This window comes from Haemaphysalis longicornis, unplaced genomic scaffold, assembly GCF_048455015.1.
Source record: "Haemaphysalis longicornis isolate Haplotype H1 unplaced genomic scaffold, Haemaphysalis longicornis Haplotype H1 scaffold_2, whole genome shotgun sequence".
In the NCBI taxonomy this organism is placed as follows: domain Eukaryota; kingdom Metazoa; phylum Arthropoda; class Arachnida; order Ixodida; family Ixodidae; genus Haemaphysalis; species Haemaphysalis longicornis.
In genome coordinates this window covers 271,619,545-271,647,534 of record NW_027526295.1, presented here as the reverse complement: position 1 = coordinate 271,647,534, position 27,990 = coordinate 271,619,545, and the positions used below count along the sequence as shown (strand labels likewise).

General features: G+C 47.6%; 1 protein-coding gene across 6 annotated transcripts in view; it reads left to right on the top strand.

Moving 5' to 3' along the window:
* Positions 1-24,684, top strand: part of LOC144170713 (retinol dehydrogenase 11-like) — a 59,406-nt gene extending 34,722 nt beyond the window's left edge. For 2 of the 6 annotated variants that reach the window (XM_077700682.1, XM_077700681.1), the window contains exons 2-7: positions 12,664-12,893; positions 16,068-16,304; positions 18,862-18,954; positions 19,773-19,958; positions 22,220-22,329; positions 24,153-24,684. In XM_077700682.1, the coding sequence (XP_077556808.1) occupies positions 12,668-12,893; positions 16,068-16,304; positions 18,862-18,954; positions 19,773-19,958; positions 22,220-22,329; positions 24,153-24,338 (1,038 nt within the window). In that variant the 5' untranslated portion in view covers positions 12,664-12,667 and the 3' untranslated portion in view covers positions 24,339-24,684. Of the gene's footprint in view, positions 1-87; positions 266-5,509; positions 5,545-8,188; positions 8,852-12,663; positions 12,894-16,067; positions 16,305-18,861; positions 18,955-19,772; positions 19,959-22,219; positions 22,330-24,152 lie in introns of those variants that run through there. The other 4 variants (XM_077700679.1, XM_077700678.1, XM_077700683.1 and 1 more) reach the window with 4 other exon arrangements.
* Positions 24,685-27,990: the final 3,306 nt, after the last annotated feature.

Here is a 27,990-nt window from a genome sequence, read left to right as displayed (position 1 = left end):
TCGGCGTCTACGTCACTGTCACGTGACTCGCGCGACGTCATCGGACGTTGAGCCCGACGCCCTGGGAAGGAAGACAAACACGGAAGAACCCGTCCCGATCAGCGGCCCCTTTCCATTGCGGGCTCCCTCGCCTTGAGCCCATTCGGCGCGGGCTAGTCCGGGCGGGGAGCTGCTGAGCGGGACTGACGCGACTGCGAGGGCGCTACTAACGGCGTCTCAAGGTCATCACGTGAGCGACTTCACGCCAGTGTGTCATGGAAACCACGTAAGCCAGGCATCACTCCAAGCGCGCACTTTCTCTTTCGTTTCGCGCTGATCCCTGCCGTTCTTGTTCCCTCACGTGGCGCGCACCGGGTCGCGCTCTAAGATTCCCCGGAGTCTGCCTCGTCGTGGCCGAAAACGAACGCTCGTCGCCTGACCTCGATGGTCGACAGTCGAAGAAGAGCCGTCGTGGGCGCATCTATTTGAGGCACGCTGCACAGGGACATGACCGGTCAATGAACGAAAGAGGACGCTGTTTCGAAAGGCTGGAATGCTTCGGCGTCAAAGCGCGAATGTTCTGATGCTGCGGCCAATTCAGGCGTGTTTCGTTTTGGACAGGCGTTAGACGTGGTTTTAAACTATATACATTGGAGATAAAGATTTACTTAGCATTATGTCTTTGCTCCCCTGTTTACAAGAAATTTGACCGACCCGTGCGGGCTGATTTAATATCAAATGAGTATTAGGTCGCCTTTTTAGTTCCAAGACGTTTAAATACATTGCCGTGGACTAAACTACATTTTTACCGAGGTCGTAGTCTCTCCTTGGCATTTAATATGCCAGACCAAAAATGGAGAACAGTGTGATATAATTTTAATTGCACATCAACTTTGAAAATTTCACCCGCCCCTCCTTGTTGCAACATTGTCCGTACATTTCATCTTCGGTTGCGTCAAACCTGAAGGTATTATCACGTTCTTATCCTATTTAAAGAAATAGTGTTAAACCTCGGCGAGGTAAACCGAAATGTTCGCAATAATAGACCTCAACAAGCTTCTGTAAAGCACAAAGTTGCTGGTTTTATTTGACTCTGCGACAGTGGACTTTTTAGAAGTGGCTCACCGAGATTTAAATTCACGCTGAAAAGCCCTTATGGTCTGATGTGTGGCACTTTTTTTTAGGTGTTTTCTTCATATGTCAACTGCTTCTTCAAATGTAAGAGCACTTTCAAATAATGGTGATTCTCCGGGTGCAAAAATCCGTCGCAGTGAAAGTACCAAGTTTCTGGCGAGGTTAGCTCATTCAATTACCGTTAATACAAATACAATGCAAAGGCAAGCCGATCCGCAAAAATAGCAAATCGCAAAGGCCACGTCCTTCTCAGCAATAAAAATAGTCATTGCAGAAATTTAGCGTTCCCACAACGTCATAGCATCCACACCTTTCCCGTTGGGAGAACAATGCATCTTAGTGCGCGCTGCTTTTTATTAGTATTATTATTATTATTCCATCGCACATTTTTCTTGCACTTCACTCCCCTGATTCTTTGGCAAACTTCTTTCGCAAAACTTTCCGTCTCTTCTGGTGACACATAAATCCTCGTGTCTGTGTGCGTCACAGAGACGCACTTGTCAGCAGACCTCGGTAGTGCGGTACAGCAACGTAGGTCGTCTGTTTCCTCCTGTGGAACGAGAAGCAGAAACGAGGAGCTATCGCAGATGACAGCAGATCCTGTGTTGAATCACTCACGGCCAGCCAGCTGCCTTGTAAATTGACCGAAGCCCGCCGCTCGCCGACGAAGTTTCTGCACTCTACACGTCTGTCTGTGACGACATTGACTGTCACCCATGATTGAGGGCGTAAAGCCACGCGCCGAGGTTCCAAAGGCGGTCTGTCTCACAACGAAAGGTGTGGCCTAGGCGTGTACAGGTCCTGAGTGCTTAGATTCCAACCGGCTGCATATACGGTGCATTTTCAGTCTGTATATAAAATGTTTGTGACATCACTTTCAAGACATTTGGGTGAGCCTCCACGATCCTGTGTATCATTTAAAATGTCCGGCACACAACTACTAGCAATAAATGAATTGATTGATTGATTTGTGGATCAATTAAAGGAAAGTCACGGGAGCTCGGTCTCCTCGGTTGAGCGGGTTCGATTGCCTCTTGACGCGGAATATTGGTACCTCGGAATAATCGTACCTCTGATCTGACGTTGCGAACGCACTGCATGGAGTTAAGTATGTTAAAACGAGTACTTGTGCTTATACTACCCCTTTCATTTTTACTGCAATGCAGTATATTCTAACCCCCCCTCCCCAGTTTTCATTCCGGTGTCATCAATTTACTCGGCGCCGCTCCGGGGCTCCTCCTCACCACCGCTGACACCTCTTTCACGACTATTTTCCCCCTCGCCTCCACCGATGCCCCTTTGGGAAGTTCCGCAGTCGGCAGCTAACGGCGGTATGCAGCTATCAGATTTTTGAGAAAAATAAACAGAAGCACGGACGGGCGTATAACTGCACTGACGATATCTACACTCCCTAATATGAAATTTGTGTGCAGCGCGAACTGAAGTCTTCTCGGTCATGGCGCATTTCTGCAGCGTCTTAGGAAGTGCTCGCGTGACCAGCGAACGTACGACGGCGTGCGCTAATCTGCTGCTACCTCGCAGTGCGCCGCCGCCGCCGGCCAGCATGTTGTAAATCGTGTTTGAACCTCCCGCGCAAATGTCACATGGTTCGGATCAGCCCCGCAAAGGGAACAGCGAGCATGTTGTAGCATATCGAGTTTGAACCTCCCGCGCAAACGTCACGTGGTTTGGATGAGCGGAGAACAGAACAGCATCTGGGGAATGTGTCAGGGGGAGGGTGCTCCTTGGTGGCGACGCATGAAACGCGAGAGAAAGGCAGTGAGAGAGATGACGCCGTAGCCGCACGTGTCGTACTCCACTTCACCCTTCGATAGACGCTCCTCTCCGTTTTCTTTTTTTCGTCACTGCTGCGTTCGCTCACTCGGATACGCGGACATAAAAAGACGCCGCTCCCGCGAAGCCCAGGTAGCGGCTGCCAAAGGGCTGCCCCCTAAAACGACCGAAACTCGCCGACGCCGTTTCCACTCACATTCACTTCGCCAAGTCGCTGCGAATCCCTCCAGGTGAAAGAGAAACTTCCCCAGTTGGAGCGCCGGCTTGAGCCCATATTTCTTTTCCAGCCTAGAGGGCCTTCCGAGCGACATTTTCGCCTGTGTCTATCACGCCTGAGTATGTGCTATCACCGGTTTCCGGTTTATGCGTGCACAGTTTGTGGGTAGAAAAAGGGGGGCGTGAACGCACAGCTAGGCTTCATGCCGCTATTTATGAAATGCCCGTTGGGCTGGTATTTAGATGTCGAAATTACATGGCTCAATACAGTTAGTCGGCTATCCTCCTCAATCGAGTAATTCGGGTGTGGGTTGTTGTATTACACAGACATCTTACACGCACAGTAAGATGCATACGAGGGGCAAGGAAAACGAACAGCCGCATGTTTGTACGCGAGGATAGAGCTCAAGGGCTTCCAGGTTATGATCGTTATGGGACGGATGCATGCCGTTCGTTTGGAGAGAGAAAAGCAAGAATCGAAGTGTTGGCCCGAACACAAGCACGAAGGCGTTCAAAAACAACGGAAAGCTGCTGGCACCGCCGTTACTGCCTTAAGTTCAGCTCGTGGATTAGCGGCGAATCGCTACCGGATGAACAGCAAATTGTCCACTTGGAACGCCGGCGTGAGCCAATATCACTTCTTCAGAAGGCTTTCAGGAGATATTTTCGACCGCGTCTGTCCTTTCTAAGCACGCGCACATCACCGGTTGGAGGTTCATGCGTGCGCAGGTTTGTAGTGGAGAATAGTGGGAAGGAGGACGGGAGGCGTACACGCGCAGCTATAGGTTTTATGCCTGTACTGATGGATGGCATGTCCATTGTACTGGTGTGAGGTTCAAACGCGGACATTAAATGGCCCAATGGGACCTGTCCGGAGTCCTTAGTGGTAGAGCGGATTGGGTTTGTGTGTTAGGCTATGTTCAGATTACCGATGCAAAACCCGTATCATGATCTATGGACGTAAAAATTGCCATGCCATGCAGTTCGGTTGGCTGAGACATGAAATTACGCCATTCATTGAAGTTATTACGACAGTTGCGGCAACAGTCTCAACCCTGCCTCACACGAACAGTAAGACGCTTACGATGCGGGAGGGACACAGGCAGTTCCATGTTTATCTGCAAGGACAAAGCTTGGATCCGTCAGAGGTTCATTCAGCTAATAGGCTAGAAAATATGCTCCATTGCAAATTACGATAAACTTGTTTTGTTTCGTGCACTCCGTGAGCTGCGTCCAGCTTTGCAGGTCATCCTTCTTCACAGAGTGGAAGGACACTAATTTTTTGTTGTTATTGATGTTGTTGTATTTAATTTGAAGTCTGTGCGATGGTATTTCAAATGGGTAGAATTGACTTTTTATTATACAACATGCTTGCCCTGATGTCCGTCTTCACGAGGCAGCAAACGCTATAGCCTGCTTACCCATGCTCGGGCAGATATTCTACCAACTTTTTGCTTAGCATTAGGTGTTTTTATTCTTACAACAGGGATGATTTAGAACAGACAGCTTACATGAGTAAAGAGCATTCCGAAAACAAAATGACTCGATGAAACTGGGAGGTTCCTATACGAATTAACCAAAGTGTACAGTAGGGGTGTAGTCCCCAAGAAAACAACACGTTTGCTATAAGTTACATCAAGCGTTAATCTCATACCTACCCAAACGACGAGCACATTTATTGCAATTTCAACGAACTGACAAGGCGAACTCTTCGTTATACAAAATTTTGGGAAATAGGGAGGGGGGTGGGTGTATTCTAGACGCGATCTTTCCCTGTCCCAATGGATCCAACAAAGAGGCATACGCTCGCAATGGGCGATAATTACGCTTCATTGCACCAACAGTGAGAAGTGGTAAAGCATTACTACTTTGACTCGAAATATGTCGTTCCACTCAACGCGAAAGCTGTCGGAAGTGCGGCGATACATACGTTAGTAAAGCAGCTGGGTACTAATTCCCACAGGAAAGGAAAACAATTTTGTCGACGAAAACAGGAAGCGGTCTTCGATGATGCGTGAAGGAGCATGCGACCAGCTGTTACTGAACGCAGCAGATAACAATCACCTTGTCGCTGCGGAAGCAACGAGCGTGGAGAAGACGTGTGTGTGTGTGTGTGTCACACTTAGCGTATGCGCTTGTTCTGTGTGTTAAGGTCAATTCGCTGTGAACGTTTCTCGAAGGCCTCGGAGAACGGAAAAAGCAGCCAAGGACTGTATTCGGCAATGAGGCGGTTGGGAACGCAGAGGCACGGTGACGCAGAGCACCTCACAGCGACTAACTGCACTGTCGTTTTGTGCAGATAAGAAAACCAGGTAGAATAAGCGGTGCGAACAAAGGACGGTTTCTAACTGGCAAAAAAAAAAAGTTCACGGTAATGTATAACTTCTGCGCTCTTTTCCCCATGGCCGAACGTGACCACAGGTAACACTTTTTTCTTCTTGTAGCTTTTTAACCGCAACGTGGTTTATATTGGGTTATTATTTGGTGGTTGTTGGGTTATTATTATTATTTATCTGAACTTAAAGGTATGCTGTGTCTTTGCCCCAAAACCAACTGCGAGCGCCTAAAAAGATAATGCACCCCCGTCTAACGACGACGATGGTCGAACGCGAAGCTTTCTCGTGATAGATTCTTTGGTTGCCAATCCCACACTGCGAGTATGTGCTACTTTGGAGGTACGCACCACTTTTCTATAATACCCACAGGAACACTGGGGTGTGCACTCCGCAGGCCAAACGTTTGGGCTTGGGGTGTATAGCTACTGCTTGGCGCTCAGTGAGCAAATTGTTGAGTGGGTGCCGGTTTTGAGGTGTTAAACCCCAAGATGCGACGTTAGGCCTAGCGTCGTAAACCTCAAAAATGGGAAGTTCGGCATAATGTCTTTTGGCTAACAGCCTCACGGCACGCATCAACTCCATTCTTCTCGTGACGGATTCTTTGGGTGTCATCTGAGTTTTCCAAACCCTTCGACCATGTCCAAATGGAGCAATCGTATAGACGCCGGCTTCATAACGCAAAGGAGCCACGTTCTATTCCGGCCACGGGAAGCGCTTTTTTCTTTCACTTCATCCACGATCATTCATCATGATCGTCACAGAAAGTTGGCTTTTCTGCAGGGCGTGCTGGTGTACAAACGGTATCAGTGAGGACACCACAGCTTCGCTTTAATAACCTTGCTTATAAAATAAGAGGACCAAGGGCCGAGACGTCCCGGTGAATCGGTGGTGTTCTATTTACAAGATGGCGACGGGAAGAAAGACGAAGCAGCTCGAGCGAGAGTTCCTCCCGCGTGATGACAGGCACCGATGATGATAATCTATCTCATCGGTGCAGCAATGACCCGCAGAGAGAGAGAGATAGCGAAAACATCTTTATTTGTCCTGCAAACGCGATAAATCTTCTACATTGCTATTAGCGGTGATTGGGGCTGGGAACAGGCTCACTCGGGCGTGTGTCAATCGAGCATCTCGACAATCGCGCGGCTGTCAAGTGGAGAAGCCTGGGCATCGTTTGCGGACTTGAATGTCGTCAGTGAGGCCATATCGTGGCTTTCGGCTGGTTTCCGTTCACATCCAGCAGTAAATTAATTCGGTAGGCGCTCAAGGAAAAGAACAACAAAAGCAGGGCAGAGAATATACAAAAGGTATCTCTTGCGACAAGCAAATCCCGAAGTAGCTCTGTGCTGGCAATAACTACGGCTGTCAAAATGCTTCCAGGCATATAAGAAAGAGTGAAAGCGTTTATCTGCGTGGTTACCGGGGGCTTGAATAACGTGCGGGTGTTGGTAGTCGGCAGCCGTACACAGAGGTGACTCTGGGCATTAAGTTTAAAGGCACCCTGCAACACTTTGGACAACCGCTTTCACTCTTTCCTTCGCGCCTGAAACCAATGCGAAAGCTATAGTTATCGCCAGCACGGAGGGGCGCTGCGGGATTTGCTCGTCGCACCAGATACTCCTTCCATTTCTGCTTTTTTGGTGTGTTTTTTTTAAGTTGTTATCGAAAATCGTTCCTTGCTGCAACTGAAGGAAAACCGGCCAACAGCTGCTACATGACCTTAGTGACGTAATTAGAGCCGCCGAAGAACGTCAAGACCGGGAAAGTGGCTAAGGCGTTGCACTGCTGAGCACGAGGTCGCGGGTTCGATTCCCAGCCGCGGCGGCCGCTTTTCTGATGGAGGCGAAAAGCAAAAACGCCCGTGTGTACGAGATTTCGGCGCACGTTAAAGATCCCCAGGTGGTCAAAATTAATCCGGAGCCCTCCACTACGGCGCGCCTCATCGCCTTCGTTGCGTCGGCGCGTTAAACCCTACAATCAATCAATCAAGACCGGGAAAGATAGAAAAATCTTTTGAGCAAGTTTACAAGTTATCTGATTGGCATTGAGCAGTAATTTTTTGCTGAGGTCCTTTCCGACCCCCTAATCTAAGTACTGGTTTTGTTGGGCGACAACGTTCTGCAAGCATTTAAGATTTCAAAAAAGTTTTAAAAAGTTTTGCAGGGTCCATTTAAAATATGTGTGGGGCGACAGCACGTGACCGGTTAACGGAAAAGAGGCGATGACAGTTAAATTACTTGCCTTTCACTTGTTCAGTCTGTGTTGACTACCCTGTACGAAGTGTCCATATATGATTCATTGGTCGCATCCAATATTCTGCGTGCGTCGGCCTCAGCAATTACGCAACCACATGTTGCTTATCGTCCTTTATTAAGCTTTCCCTGTATGGCAAACCCCTTACTGCCTCCCTCCTTCTCGTTGGATCGTTGATCATTCTCAATTAACGGTTCTATTACGACTTTCTGTCATCCCCGGTGGTGTCCCCCCCCCCCCCCCCCCCCCCGATGCCAACTGTGCCCCAAGTGTTGTCTTCCCCGTGAGGCTGCGCGTGCACTTGGGGGTCAACACCGGGTCCTAAGGAGCGGCAAGTCAACGTCTCCCCCCTCCTCCCTCCACCTGGCAAACGCAATCGCTTTCGCTGGGAGAAAGTTTTCCAGGTGGAAAGGCGTACGAAGGCTGATGGAATTCGGAAAGGGCTGTGGCGAACCTGTCGAGCCGCAAGAGCCCACACTCACGCACGAGAACGCACGTAGGCACCTCGAGCGCGACGCCGGTGCGAGAGGCCCGTCGCGAGTTTTCTTCTTTCCTTCGCCGCGCTCGACGACAACCGGTGCCGTGTGCCCCCGGAAAAGACCGGGGCCTCCCCATCAGAGCGCGTCGTGTTGGTGAAAATATCGGTCCTCGAAAGTGAGCATCTTGTGTGTCGCGGTGGCACGGAAAGATTGCTACCGCTGGAATCCGTTCCATCGTGAGTCGCGTCGAAGTGGCGAACAGAAGCGGTGGCGCCGTGACGAGCTGCCACTCGGCTCTTCCCATCTCCTCCTCTCTCCCCGTAGACGGAACTGTTTATTTCGCCTGCGTGAACGCCCAGACAACTCGGCCCTCAGCGCTGTCCCAGACGTCTCCCTTGTCTGCCTTCATCGTACACGCGAAACTGCGGTTCACCTTGCGAGAGCAATAGTGCCTGTGTCCAAAATTTGATTCAGCCAGTGTGCGGTTGCTGTCAGCGGTAGTGACTGTGACTGATTAGCTTGCCGCGAAAGACCCGTTGCTCTCCTCAGCCGAACACGAAACAAGCGAAGGCTCCATTTTTATTTTTTGTGCCCGCTGATCTTGTGGTGTCGCATGTCCTCCTGAGCGGCAACCAAGGAGGAGTAGCGGGACCGAAACGCGTGAGTAGAATACCACTGTACACTAGAACGCGTGCGGTACCGAGTGCCCGAGGTATATACGCCTATCTTGAAACGAAGAGAGGTCAGTTACTAATTTGGTTTGAATTATTACGGTATTGTGCGTGAGTATAGTTATTTTTTGTGTGCTTTAGTAGTGAGACACTGTAATAACAACGATATATATATATATATATATATATATATATATATATATATATATATATATATATATATATATATATATATATATATATATATATATATATATATATATATATATATATATATATATATATATATATATATATATACATACGGTCTCTATGTGTCCCTCCTGGGGTTCAGCTTCCCCACAATGGACTCGTGGGTCCAGTCAACCTGAGGAGGCATTTATGCTTGCAGGTTTTTTGACTTCACATATCATCATGTTATGCCCTCTTAACGATATTTCCCGAAGATCGATGTCCTCCTAATTATTTCTCGGCACTTCACCCTCCCCCCTCCCGACGGAGGTCTTGGAAAAACGCTTGCTGGTGTTTGCGCTAATAATTCAATACCTATTAGGCCTGTAAAATTATCAACTTTCGTTTTGCAGCCCACGAATACTCACAGGAATTTCTCTAAAGGGATTTCGACGTTTTAAAAATTCTAACTTTAAGGAAAACGAAATGCATAACGTATTGCTGAACTGTGATGTCACTGAACAGCTGCAAGCAATACCACCCTTTACACCCTGGTTCTTCAACACCAAAAGTAATTAGTGTTCATTGTTACCACGCACAATATTGGTTTCGAATGGCCTCCCAGCCAACATATTCACGTCTGCCAAACATCATGCATCGATTGGACGCCTTTTTCTAATATGGTCCATTTTCTATAGCGTTTTCTGGCTTTAAATCTAAATATTGTATAATTGTAATTTTGCTAATATAAGCTGTACGCTGCTTTCCCCCCTCTTTCTTTCGCCTAATTTGGTCCTGCAGTGCTGTCTACATAAATAAATAAATAAATAAATTAATTAATTAATTAGAAATAAAGTGACATTTGCGTTCACACATGCGTTAGGATATCTAATGTTGGTTTCAACGTGTAACAATTACTCCCATGGAAGTTTCAAAAAAAATTAGCAGTTGCCTAGCTCGGCTATGCCAGGATACACGTAGCGTGAGCTAAGGGTCAGCTGGTTATTCTTAGCTTGACTGGTTGTCTATGATTAGCTTGATTATCATGCTTACAGCAGCTTCAATGACACACACACGGTATACGCATTATGTGACACATGTATATTTATCAAGCGGCTCCGGCGCAGCGTCACCAATCGCCCCAGAGCTAGGCTGGTTCCAAACAGGCGCACGCCGGTGTTGCTGCGACCCACGAGCCATCGGTTGCACACCCGGCCACCCCTCGCATGATCATCAAGTGTACCGGGCCGCCACGTGCGGTACGTAGGTGGGCGAAGACGCTAGGCGCGTGGGGTGTGTGCGAGACGCCGGGCAGCGAGCAACGTTCTGTGCGCCATGTGACGTCACTGCTCCTGGCGCGTGTGCAGCACGGCTCTCTAGGAGCCACGCGAAACTGCTCAACCTCGGCCAGTGTAGCTCACGTTACAAAACAAATTTCAACAATTAAAGTTCACCGTTAACTGGAATGAAAATGGTTATACGAGTCTCAACCAATTCCCATGCGACTCTCAAGCGCATAGCCCTATCGGGTTTGTCGTGTCAGAGAAAGTGGCTTCCATTCGTGCACGAACCCTTGAAATGGACTATAATTCCAGGGCCTAATGTAGACTAGACTGAATAGCAAACAAAACATGCGTGAATGATCGGGATTACGGACGCGCAGAATCGTAACCCACTTCTCACTCCTCTGGCGACGTTTTTGACGAAAATCAACTGCGCTTTTCTTCGCACTCAGAAAGTCTGCCCCTTCTGCTCTGTCTCTCTCTTATAGCTTTACTAATACATCAAAAATGAAGCCACCGGGGCCTGGAATAGGAGCTGGCAATGCTCGTAATTAAATATCCTTTACAATGAAGCCTTCAGTACAGGAAACTAGCTTCGCTATAAGCGACACTTCTTTGAAAGCAGGTACGATTTATTGTATATGCACTGCACCAAGGAATATGAAACCATGCGGCTAAAACAAGATTTTGAATGAAGCGATTTCGTTACAACGAGGGTTTGCTGTAAGTAACACGCGTACGTCCTGGCACGCTGTGCTAGTCCGGTGGAAACGCGTTACACGGTGCACTGTGCGGCGTCAACAGCGCCCGAAATCACTTACGTCCGTAACGTCAACATCCGACAAAAGACGAGAGCATTCACCGATGCTTTGTCGGTGTACCGTGACGCAATCACGTACTATACCGATCCCGCTACTTCATTAATGTCAAACAATGGCCCCAACTTCGTTTATGGCGTCTTGCCACGCAACAGTCTGCGCCGGATCGGCGATGGTCGCGAGACCGTAGCGCATGCACCAACGAGCGTGCCTCTCGTAGAGCTCACTTACGAGCGGCATCGCAGAGTAAACGGGAGAAGGAAAAGAGTAAAGTAATGTATACGACAGCTTTTTCCTCGAAAGAAAGTGACTTGCGAACCTGCAAGGCATCACAGTGCTCAGTGACGTGTGTTTGTACAGTGCGAGGGAAAGTGTGTTCGGATGGCCGCTCCTCCGAGGTTTCCTCCTTCTCTTTTGTTTCTCTTTTTAACATGACTCAGTTTAAAGGTCTGAAGAGATGTAACCTCGGCTGTATTTCTGAGTGGTATTTACATTATTACGGTGCCGTATACAGGCAAAGTAAGCACTGGGCATGTTACAAGCGACAATACGTAAAACTAATTATGAATTGATCGGTGATTGCAAGGCGCAATGATGGAATAGTTCCTTTAAGATTACGCGTGTTCCATCCATCCGTAAATTCATTAATCCAACAATCCATCCATCCACCCTGCACCTGTCCGTCCGCATTCGTTTCTTCAACCCTTCCTTCATTCCTAATAACCTTACAGAGATCCACACGAGCAGGCCATGATTATAAACGACAATGTTCATTTTAGAGGATGAGTACTGGAGATTTCTTTCTTTCGCACACCCAACTTGAAGATAACGGGGATCAGGAATCGTTATAAACTTTGTCGCATAACAAAAAGGAGGCCTCCCGCCAGCGTAATGCGGGAATATTATATAGGAAAAATAATCTGACTAAATATAAAATATTCATGGGTGCCGCAGTGCACAGTTGGCGACCTGATTGGTTTATCCGGTTCGCTGCGAGGCCGCGCTCGCAGTTCCCAGTTCCAATGTTGCTTGCTGCAATCGCTTTTCTCGTGGAAGCGAAATCAGTTTCCTGCGGGCAACCTGAGACTCAACGAGACAGAGTATACGAGCGGCACGAAGGAGGAGCCGCATTAGGCGTGAGAAACACCACGGAGGCACGAAAACGCAATCACTGCTCGCAAATGACCAAGGTATCGGAAAAACTCTGGACCTACGAAGAAGAGTAGTTTTATTTCTGTACCAGCCTTCACTAAGTTTACTTATTATAGCTTCTTCAATGTAGATATTTTTCATACCTTGTTCATCTGAATCTTACAGCGCGAATATACCTTACCCATCGAGTGTGGTGGACTTCTATAAGCCAAAATGGTTTTGAAATCAGACCCCAGCATAACCGCTTCATTAGCGAATCATCACGCATCTCTCGTATCCATAGGCGTTACTAACGTGGTTCACTGGGCTACCGAAAAAATGAGGGCATTCATTTGCGTCTCAGCCTAATTCACCGTTCTCCGCCTGGTGACTTGCAGGTTGATGGCAGCTCCAGTGCAGGATGCCCTGACGGATGACGTCCACAAGGACGTGCTTCTGGCCAGGACAGCGCCCGAGCTGCTGCCTCTCTGGTCAGTGCTGGGCATCCTGGCGGGAGCCGTGGTGTTGTCCTTGCTGGTCAAGCTCTACACCATCCTGACCATCGGGAAGTGCTCTTCAGACGTCGACATGACGGGAAAGACGGTCATCATCACAGGAGCTAACACAGGTTGGTGACCCGTACGGGATATCAGGAGCTTGGGTCTTGTGATTTAGTCTTGTAGAAACATCAGACAACTTACAGAGGACCTTGGTTTTTGTATATTGGGTCATGGCTACTTATCAAAGAAATTTTTGCGCCAGAATCGACGTCACCCGGTTCAGTAAATCTTGTTTTTCACGTTCTTCAACCGGTAGTGTAGCCGGTTCAGCCGTAACCCAACAGCACCTCAATACGACAGTACCCGTTGGCGTGTGCCGCGGCGGGGTCTCTTGTGCCTTTGGAATTTTTAGCGAAATATTAAAGTTGTGAGCCTTGTGTAAGCAATGCGCCGTATTTGTAGGGCGCTGAGACGACGCCGATATTTAAGCTCCAGTTTTTCAATTTTGGTTCTTTTTACTGTGACACGATCTTTGCCTGCCTCGAGGAGTTCCGTTCACCGTCATCGGGCAGAAGGGCACAACAGAGTGAGGGAGGGTAAGGTAAGCGAGACCTTAAAATAACCACGTGACGCCGAAGCGCCGAGAGGGAGGAAAAGCGAGAGTAAGGACAAGGAGGGCGAGAGAAAATAGCTGAGGAGGGAGGAATCGCACTGAGTTTGCTTGAGTGGGGAAGGATCAGCGGGGGCTGAAAAAAAATAAATGCAACCAACCTAGAAATTTTAGGGTCCCGTGGAACACCAGCGATAAAAGCAAGAGTAAACAGAGCAAACAAGGCACAGAGGCCATAACAATCGCCAGCAAACCTAAACTCATCCTCCAAAAGCAGCTCCTCTAACACCGCCGCCGTTACATGTAACCCTCAACTATTACCGGGGTGGTTTGCTTTAATTTTTCTGCCTAGAAAACCAAATAAAATTTAGTCCTTTTTGCAGCCATTGAGCCTATGGGTAGCTATTTTGGTGCCACAGAATTTCAACGTGAACAGTGATTTTTCTCCTTTTAAATCTCTCTCGTCACTTTTGGCATTGTTCTTTATTGTCTATGTGAACTGGGAGTAACTGCGGTACGTTCTGAAAAACAATCACGGGTCGCCTCAGGCGCTTCACTGCCGCTCACACAGTTTCGGAAACTCGCGGCTCAAATTTCCCCTTGGCATGCGCTGGAAATGATCATTTTTGTAATGACGGTGTTCCCAAAGGACGGACGCTATAAATGTGGGCAATTACCTCTGGTGCGATCGCAATGCCGGAAAATTCGGCCTGCGAGGTGTGTGCCTTGACTTCGCTAAGTGAAGTCGGCGTATAAAGTGGAGCTCATTTTAATTCCCTGTCTATGAGATTTTCTAACTCCCCCGGTGCACCAGGTTTGTTTGGACGGGGACGATGGCACTGTGATGTAGCTACATCTATCCCCGCATGCATGCTTCAACACGTAACGTTTTGCCGTTTCTCGGGTACGCAGAAAAAGAACATGCCGCATTGAGTTGGTGGCTATCTGATATCTGCTTTCTGCGACTGTTCTCTTCTAAACTAGGCCGTGTGCGTGACGACTGGGGCAGATTAGCATCGCCAGGCTGAGCCTACGTACCCCGTGTAGAACGGCACGTAGATCCAATTACCAGATCTAAACGATGCGTTAATTGGCAGCATCACGTGCACGCCGGACGGCGGCGATCTGATGTTGCCGCCGTGGTCAGCCATGAAACGGGCGCAACAGCAGCGTTGGAGCCAAATTTTGTGCTAATGAATCCCATGACACCAAAAGATATAGTGCGAGCACTGCTACAGTAACAATCCGAACTTCTTTTCTGCCTTTATGAAGCCTCTTCTAAGCTACCGTAAAAAGAAAGCGCTGCCGATGCCTGAGTCAAATTTGGGTCCTCTGGGTTGCGAGGCCGATTCCTTACCTACCAGGCCGGCAGGATGTCTTCATCAAGTAGAGCGTCAGACGTGATATCTGCGCAGCGTGCGTTGCTACAGACGCGGCCGGTCGCGGTGCGTTCTGGGGTATGAGGGGGAAACCTGAAATCGCCTAATACTGAAACGTTGACCTTCTCTTAGACAAAATATTTTGAAAAAAAAAAGTGCATTCCCACGATATTCTGGTGTTAATGCTGTAATACCGCTTGCCACTTTTTTTTTTTTTTTTTTGCCGCGGGTCCTAAATCTTTCTCTTGTGACACATGGGACCATACCATTTCTGTAACTCGCGAACACCAGAAAGAAAGCGAGAGGAAGGCAGAGCATCGCATGAGCCCCCATAAATTGAGCAAGGTCCGTCTGAACCGTGTAAACACGGCAACTATCGATACAGAAAACGCGGCGCTTATAGCCTACACACAGACAAATGTTCACAATGAGCTGTCCTACTGCTCCTTACATACCGGCCGCCGTCCTTGGTAATAACACCGACCGGAGACAAACTAACATGGGCCCCAGGACATATGCAAGGCTAGAAGGCATGACCTACATGGTGGCACCCCACGGCTACTTCGTAAGAAGCGGGATCATGTAGGCCTTTCACCAGTCGTATACGGTCCAAATACCACTAGGTGTAGCCATGGAAACCATTCGCATTGAAAATATGCACCTCTATGGATGAAAGACCAACGAAACATAGACAATGAATTTTAATGCCAAATACGTTCTTTCGGCCTGATGGGAAGTTTGATACTCCGTTGAAGCGTGTTGCAGATCAGATTGTCTGGTCCTTACCGGCAACACCTACCATACCTCCTTCATAGACCGCAGATTCAGGGGTCCTACATGTACGTGATTAATAGGTCGCGGCCGTATGGCCTCCTCGACTTTTAAGTTTAAGCTGCTCGAAAATTGCCTGAAATTGCAAATTCAAGAGACGTCTACCTAGTTCCCATCGTCACAAGTGAGCACGCACAGCCACTTCTGGAATAGTGCAAAGCAGAAGTGTACTGTAAGCGTATCATTGCAAAGGTTTCAGCACTACAGTAATTTATCAAACAGAAATGAAAGGTACGCCTCAAGGTCTCAGTAATGTTCCTACACTTTTTCTGTGCGTCCAACATAAAGCGCAGTTTCGTTCTGCCATTCAAAAGGCATTCCTCCTGACAGGTGTCTGCTGGAGAAGGCCGCCGCTAATTCAACCACTTTCCCGCAGCTGTATATGAATAGCTACGGCCTCGCGTGGCCTCGCCTGCTTAGGCGTTCTCTGTAAGCACCTGTGATGCGAATATAAGCAGCTCCTCTTGCCCCTTCTCTGGCAGGCATCGGCAAGGAGGCTGCGCGCAACCTGGCGGGCCGGAACGCACGCGTCATCCTGGCCTGCCGCAACATGGCCAAGGCCAAGGCCGCCGCGGCCGACATCCGCGCCTCCATCGGCCGAGACGTGGCGCTGGTGCAGGTAGACCTGTGCTCGCTGCAGTCGGTGCGACAGTTTGCCGGACAGATCATCGCCACCGAGCCACGCCTTGACGTGCTCATCCTCAACGCCGGCATGATGTGTAAGGAGGCCTCTGCGACAGATATTTAAGGCAGCAAGGGGAAGGTCTCTGTGACGATTTGTCTTCCTTTCTCCTTATTTTTGTCATTACTATTCGTGTTAGCATTTAACCGTCATGACATCTTCACCAACCATATGAAGTAGGGAGCCCAGCAGTATGCAGGGCCGACACCTTCGGCCTCATTAAAAAAATCTCTCTCTCTCTCTCTCTCTCTCTCTCTCTCTATATATATATATATATATATATATATATATATATATATATATATATATTATGCTGCTTACAGTCGCCCTTAGATTATCTCCGTGCGATTCGAATACGGTTGATCGTTTTATTATACGCAACAAAAAACGCAAGTTTTATACGATATATACCGTGAGACTATAAAAAGTACTGAAATACACAGTAAACAGGGTTTCTAAAAATAGGAACCAACAAATACAGTAACGAGAAAGAGAAAAATTTCTATCCTTGTAATCATATCATGAGTTCAGTATAAGGATGCTTGTTACAATGAAATCATACGGAAAGAAAACTGGCTTCGTTTCTATATCCTTTATTAAAAGCGGAAATGATTCGCTCTCAGTGCACTGCAGTTAGGGCTATGAAACACTTCGAATAAAGCGCTGTTTCGAATAAAGGGATTTCGTTGTAACGGGGGCATACTCCATTTGCATTAGCAGCACATGGGCAGCTTTCAATGAACTAAGACATGTAGTAACCCGCTTGTTTCATTATGTGGTCACATTTATGAACTTCGTTTTCTACTAATTCCTTTTTGTCGAAAGCGTCAGGCTCCACTTCTAATATGCAAGAGATAATATCCTTAAAGTAAAGCAGGGCGTGGGAAACACCAAAGCTTACTACCAAAAAATCACAGTGGCTGACAGGGTAACAGCTGCTTATTACTATGAAAAGAACAGGCAGTGTATACACTGGATGACATAAAAATCAACCCACAGTGTGGTAACCCAGGGCGTAACCAGAAATCCTCCCTATGAGCCAGAGAAAAAACTTCGCGCACTGAAATTGTAGTTGATGCGAAGCTGACATGCCCTTCTCCCTTCCTTGATAACATCGCGAATACTTCCCAGACGTCACGGGTAACCTTGTCCTTTGAACGAAGCCAGATTATGGCGCTTTCGAATTCTAGCGAACACCTGCATTTCATAACATGCGGGGCCGAATTTCCTGTGGCAATATCCTTGCAAGAGTTGGGGTGCTCCAGTAATACGTCTCTGCGCCAGCGGCCTGATTGGCCCCAGTAGCGCCTACAACACGTGAGGGGGATTTTGTAGCCAATGCATTTGATGCAGTTTAAAAAACTTTGTAGTGCGTCGTGTGCCACATGGGAATTCCTTTTCATTCTGAATTCATATAGTTGGTAATCTTCACAGCCCCGTCAACTTTTCTGGAGCTGAAAGCAGGATATTGTGTTTGCTGCCTGCTTTTTTGGGCCAACGTGAAACAAATGGGTATGATTTAAATACACTGGCCGGAACACAAATCTTCCCTTTAGCTTCTCGGGTATGTTTGTTTCCCACACCTTTCGTGGTACCTTATCAGCGGCGATACAAGCAGACGCATCGAGCGACGCTTCTCTTGAAGCTTTCACGTTGGCAATTAAGGCCAACGCGGTAATTAAGGCCAGTGGCTCGCACCGGGTGCGAGCAAGATTTTTTTATTGTCTACGTAAAGGAAGGAGTCGCAAGTCTGCACTTTTTAAGTTCGGCAAGACGAGTCGAAAGGCAGCAGCCCCTCCTCCCTTCTCGTTGGATCGATGGCCACAGCGGCTGTGGAATTTATCTTCCTTCGAAAGCAGGCATAGATATCACACTAATTTCTGCTGAAGCTTGGTGTGCGTCAAGTACAGCTCCAGAGGCGCGCTACTGCTCAGCTCCAGAATAGCTGGAATAAAATTACCAACCTCCTGCTTCGAAGGAATGCAGATTAAAATCAGTCACGATGGCATCCTTCTATTCCGAGCATTGTGAAGGCGACGCGAAGCTGGCCGTCAGCTTTTGCTAAATAATGTGGAAGTAACACCTGGCTGTACGGGAACCAGTTGCGATATACTATTTAGCGAAGAGAATAAGCTGTTCCTTCAAATTCCATTTTTACACTGAGCTCAAGTGAAGTTGCAAAAAAAATCAGCCATGCTTTGACACGTTTCATTCTGAAAATTGATTGCTCAATAAGCTAGGATAGTCCCCTACTTCCAATAAAATATGCTCTTGGGGCACGCCGCAAAACATGCCTTCCACATCAATGGAAAAGTAAGCCGCTGTAGGGGAGAACTATGAGAAAACTTATGGTTATACGGATGGAGAAAGGGTCATATACCGGCAGCGAGTTCAAGTGGAACTGGAAACGAAAGTGTGCAAGTCGGAAATGGGCAAGTCCCTTCTCGCCCTTTTCTTGATCCCAATGAGGGCGTATCTAGGCCCTTAAACAGAGCGGCACACTTGGGATTCCTGCAATGAAATGCCCTAAAGAAAGCTTCATTTGAATGGGGTCCTACTAGTGCCGAGTTCATGCACGGCTGTTCTGCTTTCAGCGCCCACAAAGCGAGAGGAAACCGAGGATGGGTTCGAGGCTACGTTTCAAGCCAACCACCTGGCCCATTTCCTGCTAACTCATCTACTACTAGGTGAGTAAACAAATAAGAATGATAATTTAAAGAAAACGCCCCTCATAGGTTCAAGTGTGAGATTTCATAGTAATATAGATGATGACTGACTCCAGAGAAGAATTTGTCAGTACGTCATTTTATTTACTCTAACGACAAAGACATGGTCATATATGTGTAGAAATACTGTCACTGAAGCTTCATTAACTGCGTTTTGTTTCAGGTGCCCCCCCCCCTTTTTTTTTCATGTGTCGTATTGATTTGAAAAGAAACTTGGATGTTAAGCTTGTCTTGCTCGATTCCGCAACGTAATTAGTTTTTTCACTTGCGTTAAGTCCATAGGACACCACAAAACTATACAGAATGCTCGTGGCTAGAGAGCCTGAGTGGGTTAAAAAAATGGCGGGATGTGTGATTTGAAATTGACTGAATTCCGTATGCGGCTATTTCGGCAGACAGCGGAAGCTTTCGCATCTGATTACTGCCTTGATTATTCCGGCATTTTGGCGTTACCGTCAGGTTTAAAAAATCAGGAGGCAATCACACCGACCGCTTACTGGTCAACTAATGAAAAATGGGGGCGGAGTCGTTTAGATTTTGGAAGTAAACCCCAGCTGCGAACTATATTATATAACATTTGGGACTCCAGTCTTGTCTACGGCTCTCGAAACGCCGGTGCACTTATTTCCCAGTCACCAGAATTAGCAGTTGTTCCGGTAACACGATCGTTACAGCGATTGGCAGCGCGGCCTTGATGCTGGTGTAACTGGGCTAATTGCGGCGTCGCTTGCATAACCGGCTTCGGTTGTCACTGAAACTCATAATGCGTCCATCCGCAGACTTGTTGAAGAAGAGCCAGCCCAGCCGCGTGGTGGTGGTGGGCTCGTGCGGCCAGATGGTGGGGAGGCTGAATCCGGACGACCTGAGCTTCCGGAGCTACTTCTTCCCCCTGCTCAACTACTGCACCACCAAGCAGTGCAACATGCTCTTCACGGTCGAGATGGCCAACAGACTCGCGGGAACAGGTGCGCTGCAGCCGCGGTCGCGTGACGGTCGCCGTGGTGCGATACACCTGAAGAGAAACAAAGGAAAGCTTCTACGTCGAACAGGGGAAAAAACGCAAGTGTAGGGGATAATTAGCGGCAAGCTCATTGAGAGCTCGCAAACAGGTAATGTGCACGGTTGAATTTGTTCGTGGAGATAATTGCTACTACTGACGTGAACGGAACATTCAGAGGGCTTACGGAGAAGCGCTTTCGAGCGTCCGTGAAAAAACATTGTGTGCAAATTTTATGCATGAATAAGATGGCTTAAAGGGCTCTTGCGCAGTAACGGAAAGTGAAGGCAAGGCAAAAGCGATGTTACTTGCCAAATGAAAGCTGCCCCGCTTGGAAGGCTGAGTTCGAATCATGCATATGCATACACTGGGGTCACCGCGACTCTTAAATGGTATAGAGCCTGCTAGCTGGTGTCGCCAAGTCAGCATCATTATAGTGCGCCATCAAAATAGGCTTTGATCGGTCCCTTTCTAATACAAGAACAAAACTCATGCACCACTTGACTTACATGGAGAGAAAAACGCCGTCCTCAGATCCCCGCAGCCGGGCCCTGCCAGAGAAATTCCAACTGGCTGCATGTAGCCCAAAACTTGTCATCAAAATTCTCATTGCCATCGCCATTGCCTTTGTACGTCCGTTTCTATATATACTCCACGTCTTCGTCGCAGAGTCTTGGCATTCTTCCAAAGATTGTCTTGCACAGGAATCGTACCACTCGCATGGCGCGGCGTCAATTGAATACTTTACAACGCACAGAACACGAACGCGCACACTACCACGACTATCGAATGTGTTCTGATCGAGTTCGACATTAGAGAGTTTTAACATTCCGTCTCTTCAGCCCTTTCAATTCTTTCCAACTGCGCCTGCGTGCGCGGGTGCGGCGAGGAGGCCTGCTCCCCACCGGAATGAATGCGCGCACATGCCAAGGTGGGGGCGGCCCTTCAGCAGAACCAAGCCACCCTGCCGGAACGAGTACGCGCACATGGCAAGGCGTGGGCAATTTTTCAGAGGAACTAAGCCACCCCACCGGAAAAAATGCGCGCACATGGCAATGCGGGTGCGGCCCTTCAGAGGAACTAAGCCACCCTACCGGAACGAATACGCGCACATGGCAAGGCGTGGGCAATTTTTCAGAAAAACTAAGCCACCCCACCGGAACGAAGAAAAACTAAGCCACCCCACCCGAACGAATACGCGCACATGGCAAGGCGTGGGCAATTTTTCAGAAAAACTAAGCCACCCCACCGGAACGAATACGCGCACATGGCAAGGCGTGGGCAATTTTTCAGAAAAACTAAGCCACCCTACCGGAACGAATACGCGCACATGGCAAGGCGTGGGCAATTTTTCAGAAAAACTAAGCCACCCCACCGGAACGAATACGCGCACATGGCAAGGCGTGGGCAATTTTTCAGAGAAACTAAGACATCCTACCGGAACGAATACGCGCACATGGCAAGGCGTGGGCAATTTTTCAGAAAAACTAAGCCACCCTACCGGAACGAATACGCGCACATGGCAAGGCGTGGGAATTTTTCATAGGAACTGAGCCACCCCACTGGAAAAAAATGCGGGTACATGGCAAGGCGGGGGCGGCCCTTCAGCGGAACTGAGTCACCTTACCGGAACGAACACACAAGTGCCCATTCGGGTCCCGGTATGGACGGTACACACGGAAAGGACGGAACAGACGGAATGCTAAAACTCTCCATTGTGTGAGGCCGCATTGCGAAATTCCACGTGCACAGCCTCGTCTCCACTTTTGTTACCTCCTCGCTAGGCGTCGGCACTCAAACCAGCAGACGGGATGTCGGGCGGATGAGCGTTCTAGTGCTTCACTTTAAAAAAGAAGCAGTCTTAGCCGCGAGCTTAATCGCTGTTACTCGACGATGTAGTGCAATGCCTTGAACACACAGGTGATAACTTTCATTGGAAACGTTTTCTCCTGTGACGACCTCGATCAAAACTCTCGAGTTGTCCATGAACACAAACTTTTTAATGGTAATTTTAATGTTTGTGAGATGCACTTCTTTTCTCCCCCTTTACCGCGATAAGTGTATACATATCCATCCGCTGCGACGCGGTGTGCCATTGCGGTCAGCAGCCAGGGTTTCCCGAATGCAAGCCAAAACGATTGAGGTCACGTGAGTAAATCTACACTCGTGACGTCCTCAAGCTTTGAAGAGTAATTTTATTGCTCGCCTTTGTATTCTATGCTTGCTCAGGGGTCACAGTCAATTGCTGCCACCCTGGCTTGGTGCGTTCGGAGATAGCCACCCGGACCACGGACATTCAGACCTGGTTGTTCAGCCTAGTCCTGAGCTTCTACGGGAAGGTACGTCGGAACCCCAGCTCTCGGGAAAAACTACTGCGATTGTAACGATTCGGTACTTGTACTGTCAGTGGTAACGAAAGAACCTCGGCACAATTACATACTTATCCTCACGATTGGGCCTTTTCTCTCAGCGTTCCAAATAATAAGTTTGCCTTTAGACTCCTTTGCATTTTGCCCTCATATTATTCCTTACATTTCAGGGACGATCCTCAAATATTACCGAAAATTATAGAATCAGAACTGGGCCGAAAAACAGGTATCTATAAAGTAGAATTATGGCGGATCGTCACCTGCTTACTAGATAGCCCCATGAAGAGCAGCACCCTTTGTGGCTCCCGAACGACTTTTTATGAATAGCGCCTTCTGAGGTTCCCGACTGATTATCTCAGAGTGTATTCACCAGTACTATCCATGCGCATCTGGTACACCTATTGGCGTAACCAGACCTCACGTGCTCAAGTGGACGCTCTAAGTGCCGTGAACAAGCCTTATCTGAATCATCTCCCCCTACTTTTGCTCCCTTATCCCACCACACGGCCTCTTGAACTCCTTGCTAGAATAAAGTCATCCATTACATTTTACACCAGTAATTACCATTGCAAGTTTGACCAAAACTTCAAGATTACACTTCCTTAAGTAGCGCGCATGAAATGCCAGGTTCGTTAAGTCAAAGCAAGAATGTGTTATTTTTTATCTTGCGGTTAGAAGCCATGCCGGGCTGTTGTTCTGGGCGGTTACGAGTTGCGTCTATAGGACAGCCCGAAATGAACGCGGACAGTGCGTGATGCATTCATCTCGTCTCTTGAATTAGAGCCAATATTTAATTGAGTGTTTTCTTTTTATTTTTGCTAACTTGGAGTTAACTGTTGCTACAATAATATGGAAAGAGTGTGTTACATTTACGCACAAATAAGTCGATCTACTTTATGGAGGGTCGGCTTATACTGGAAGAAAGAAAGTTTTAAAGCGGAGTAATTGAGGCCTTACTGAACTTCTGTGGTCCACGTGCAAGCGAATTCCGCGTCATTTGTTTGTTTAGAAAAGTAAAAAAAGGACCCCATGGCTTCGTCTATTCCTCATTTGCTTAATTATATATGTCCTCTACGTCCTCAGGCCGCTCCACCTGCCCGCTTCTCCTTGCTTCCTCCTCTTGGCTACTGACTCCCAGCGTCGGTTCAACTACCTACAAACATTGCATAAATGACGCATTCCCGCCAAATAAGAATGTATGACTGTGTGTGTGTCTGAGCGAGTTTTGCATTACACAATTGATAACTCTTGCACAAAATGTGCTCCCACCTGCCTGATAATATTCTCTGGTAGCATTGACTGCACCAGTTCGTATCGGTCTTCATAGATGCCAAAAACTGTTTGAGAGTAAGATGACAAATCCAGTGCAAAAGTAGAACTTAGCCAACGCGCCAGAAAAAATAGAAAAAACGAACACCACCAACTTGATTATGAGAACAGCAAGAGGACCAAACGCAGCACTGACGTACGACTAAAATAGTTTCCCTGAAGTGTTGTTAATGCAGGCACGCCCTATATGAAAACAATAGTGCAGTAAGTCAGTGCTTTATTCGCGTTTTTTTGTGTATATAACATAGCTGCGTCGCTTCTGAAACATAAATTTCAGCTGCAAGTGAGCACTGTGTTTGTGTCTCCTCGGTGTTGCCTCGTTCTCAAGTCTCCAAGGTTCGCTCTGGTCATGCTTCACCAAGCAGGCCTCGTGTTGAGACGTCCGTACTGTTTGCATGGACACAGCATTGTTCTTGCATTGGCCATAAACGGCTCTGAACCATTTTCCTCCCCCCGTGTTTCAGACTGTCAGAGAAGGGGCGGAGACGACGATATACTTGGCTGTTTCCGAGGACGTGCAGAACGTGACCGGAAAGTACTTCAAGGACTGCGCCCAAAGCTTCGCGGTTCCCTGGGCCACAAACGCAGCCGCTGCGAAGAAGCTGTACGACGAGTCAATCAGGTTGACTCAGCTCAAGGAGGTTATTTGAGCCGCCAGCAGCCTTCTCGCTCACATCACCTTCGTCGACGTCGTCGTCTCCATAACAAAGAAAGCAGGACTTTCTCGTCATCTCCTACGGCCCCGGCGTGCTGCCGATCTCAGCATGGACGCCGAGGCTGCGAACGGAGGCTTTTGTGGTAGAGCAAATGTAGCTCGCAGGGAATTCTCCGTCATTGCGGTGATGCGGTTGGACTGGGGAGGTGCCACTCAAGCTGAAACAGGCGCGCAGGTGGGCGACGCGCGCAGTGTACATCGATTATCAAGCATCTTATCAACTGCCCGTCGCGCCGTACCTCCTAATCCCATAAGCCGTCAATAAACGATGCATCACGTGATCAAGGAGACGTGTGCTTTTGAGGGCGCTCAGTGAAAATGAATATGCCGCAGGGGGGAGCCCCAGACAACGGTCGAATCACTGCGACATTGATGTTGCGTTATCCTTTTCAGTAGGTGAAACAATTACCAATCAAGCTGTGCCGGCATCAACCGGTGGCTGCTTGCGACGTTCCCGTCCTTCGGTGTGTATTCTGCTGCGTATAGTCATTGAGGTGTACGTAGTGTGCGTTAAAACACGTATGCACGATATGCAGTTTGGCAATAAGTGATAACACTTTTTGGGGCCGGCAGTCTAAGGGGAATGTATACTGCGGCTACTGTACTCAAGAGTGTGTAAAACACCGTTTGCGCGCAGGCAGTTGACGAAAATTGTTGGTTTTAATATTGGAAATGCATACTATTAAATCCTGGTAGTCTTATTCTAGGATTCAGAAGTCAATCATCAGGAGTGGAATAAATTCCCTCCACTAAAAAAATAGCAAAATCACGTGACTCAACATGGGTGGAATATTCGCGCTTTTGTTTAGAAAAACTATGGAAATCAGAAGAACTCGAGCAAAACAAAGTTTGCACCATGAGGCCAGTCGCGGTAAAGGCATCCTAGTAAAGCAGTAAACATGCCAGTTACATCACGACTTATTCCCAGTGGTTCATTTCATCCATTAGCCCCCCCTCCCCCCTCTCCAGGGGTTTATCCAGAAGTTTGATTTGGTGGGGGGTATCTTCTAAAGGGGGGGGGGATGTGGGGTGTATAAATCCCTGGGCAAGGTGCTCGTTTTTTTTTAATCTTTTTTGGGGGCGTCGAAATCCTCCTGGGGGTGTTGGGGGGGGGGGGGCGTTGGGGGTGTATAAACCCCTGCCCCTCTTTCCCTCTCTAAATAGTCAGAAAAGAGTCGAAAACATATTTTGTTCCATTTCTATGGTCAACAGCCCTCGCAACAAAGACGCTGATTGATGGCCCTGTTCTCGTTTAATATATAAAACTGCAGAGTAGCGCAAAACACAATAAAAGTATGTTCTACGCATGCACAAGCCACAGAGGAATAGAAGTAGTCAAAAAGGAGGCGCACTGGGTAATCAGTGTTTTGGCCGTAAGCACTGACAGAACCAAACCACGACGGTTAAACAAAGCTGACGCTTGGCTTCAAACACGAATTCGTCGCGTTTAATTATCGTGATTAAGGACGCTATGTATTTCCTTCTCGACAAGGTCTGGAGAGTGTCAATGCATTCTTTGAACCATGAGTTTCAGAATCCGCAAGCAGGAAATTGGCCTACAGAAAAAAATTCCCGGTGTTCATATCGAAACTGAACGTGGAAATGCTTTACGTTTCTAACAATACCGGTAATATTGCCGTGCCGTAACAACAGCAAGCAACAGCAAAAAAGGATTCCTTGGGTAAACCCTATGCAACACACATTGAAACTATATGTCCTTTTAGCACTGGGTAAGGGAGCTGCAATGTGCTATCTTGTTTAAACAGCGCAATTTATACGAGACGAACGGAGAAGATTACACCAGTGCTTAACTCCGTAGTGGTGTCGCTGGTGTCGCCCTCTCACGTTCGCTCTCCCTTATTGGTTTGACCAAGAACTGCAACTGCTCCACTTAACATCGTGTTTCAGAAATATACTCGGTTCTCCTTCTTACGTACAGTCTGTTGCTGCATAGAGCTCCATGATCTGATGAGCCTTTAACCTTAATCGGCATTAGAACTATGCCTAAGCAACTTAATTAATTACAAAATTCTAATTTGGGTTTTACGCGCCGGAACTAAGCATCAGCTAATTGCCTACTACATGGGCTACTTATTCGGACCTTAAGTGTCGACACACGGGCGCTTCATTGTAAGCCTCTGTCAGAAACTCGGCCGCCGCGACAATAGGAATGGAACCTCAAACCCTGTGCTCAGTAGCGCCGCGCCTTAGCTACCAAGCCACCGTAACAGACAGTGCCAATGACTGCGCGCTAGTTCCTACGGTAGTCTTGACATGACCAAGTTCTATGTGTCTGCTCTTAGTATCTGTCCACCCATTATCAATGATTCTTTTCACGGCTGAAGGCAACGACGCGTGAATGTCAGTGTAAGAGAATAGCTGAAGGGAGGCTGCTCTATATGCACATTTCCATGCTGCTACAAATAAATAGCCCAGCAGGAAGCGCACTTCAGCAGATTCCGCTCATTGTCCGCTTTCCTCATACCGGATTTTAGGCCTTTTTTTTTTTTTTTTTGCTTGCCCTCCTATCGCCCCACTTTTATATATGAGCGTGAACAAAAGTTAGGGAGGGCGTTTATTGTGTTTTTATAGTGCCTATAAATGCCTATGTTAAAAAGTGGCGCCTGTGTGATTACTATTTAACCTGAAGTTTCGCTTTCGAGTGCACTTTGAGATCGTTATTCATGTCACCGAGCAACACTGACTATTATGACCTCTATGGGAGCCAACCTAGTCCTCCAATTCAACCAACTCCCGAAAAACAACAGCAAGCTGCAATGAAATTAGACCCCATTCTCAGAGACAAGACGCCCAATTTTGAATTGAAAACTCCGGGAATGATGGTAGTTTGCAATCGTTTCCGCAATTTCCAACGCGATTCTTAAACTACATTCTACGTGTTCTCCAAATAATTTTTTTCCCACATCTGCAGTCGCGCCCTCATTTCCATAAGCATACTCAAATCGAACTATATTTTTAACGCAATGTTTGAGCATCGAACACGCCCTTGCTGGCAGATCACTCCTATTCGCAGAACGAGTGGCGAAACATCACTGCGCGGCTGCATATCCTTACGCCTTAAAATTTACACTTCCGACGGGCTCTACATAACGCTTTTCTGTCAAGAATCTGTTCGGCTTCTAAACACATTTCTAAAAATGCCCTTGGAATCTGTGGAAGTGTATTTGGCCCTGTTGGGACGTCCTTCCTGTACAATGGGTTGTACCTAACATCCCTGATGTAAAAACATGTTTTTTCTTGATAAATCATCGTCTCTCTTGCGTTTATTATTTGTGTCTTTTTTTCATTATTTAATTGCTTGAGCGAGACATAAGTAGCGCTTTTTTAATCAGTATTCCCAGGTCTGAGGTGCACTTTTTGAGTCTGTTTCACTCTATGCGACGCTTGAGCAAGCGGCAGTAGCCATTGAACACGAATGTGAGCAGTGCGCTGGTTGAATTAAGCCAATATATCTCGATTAGTACAGCACTTTTATAGGACGATTTAACGGCTATGCTGAACTGTTGGCTCCTTTGTGCCATCATAAACAATAACATTTTTGTTTTTCCTGTCGTAGATAGAGGTAC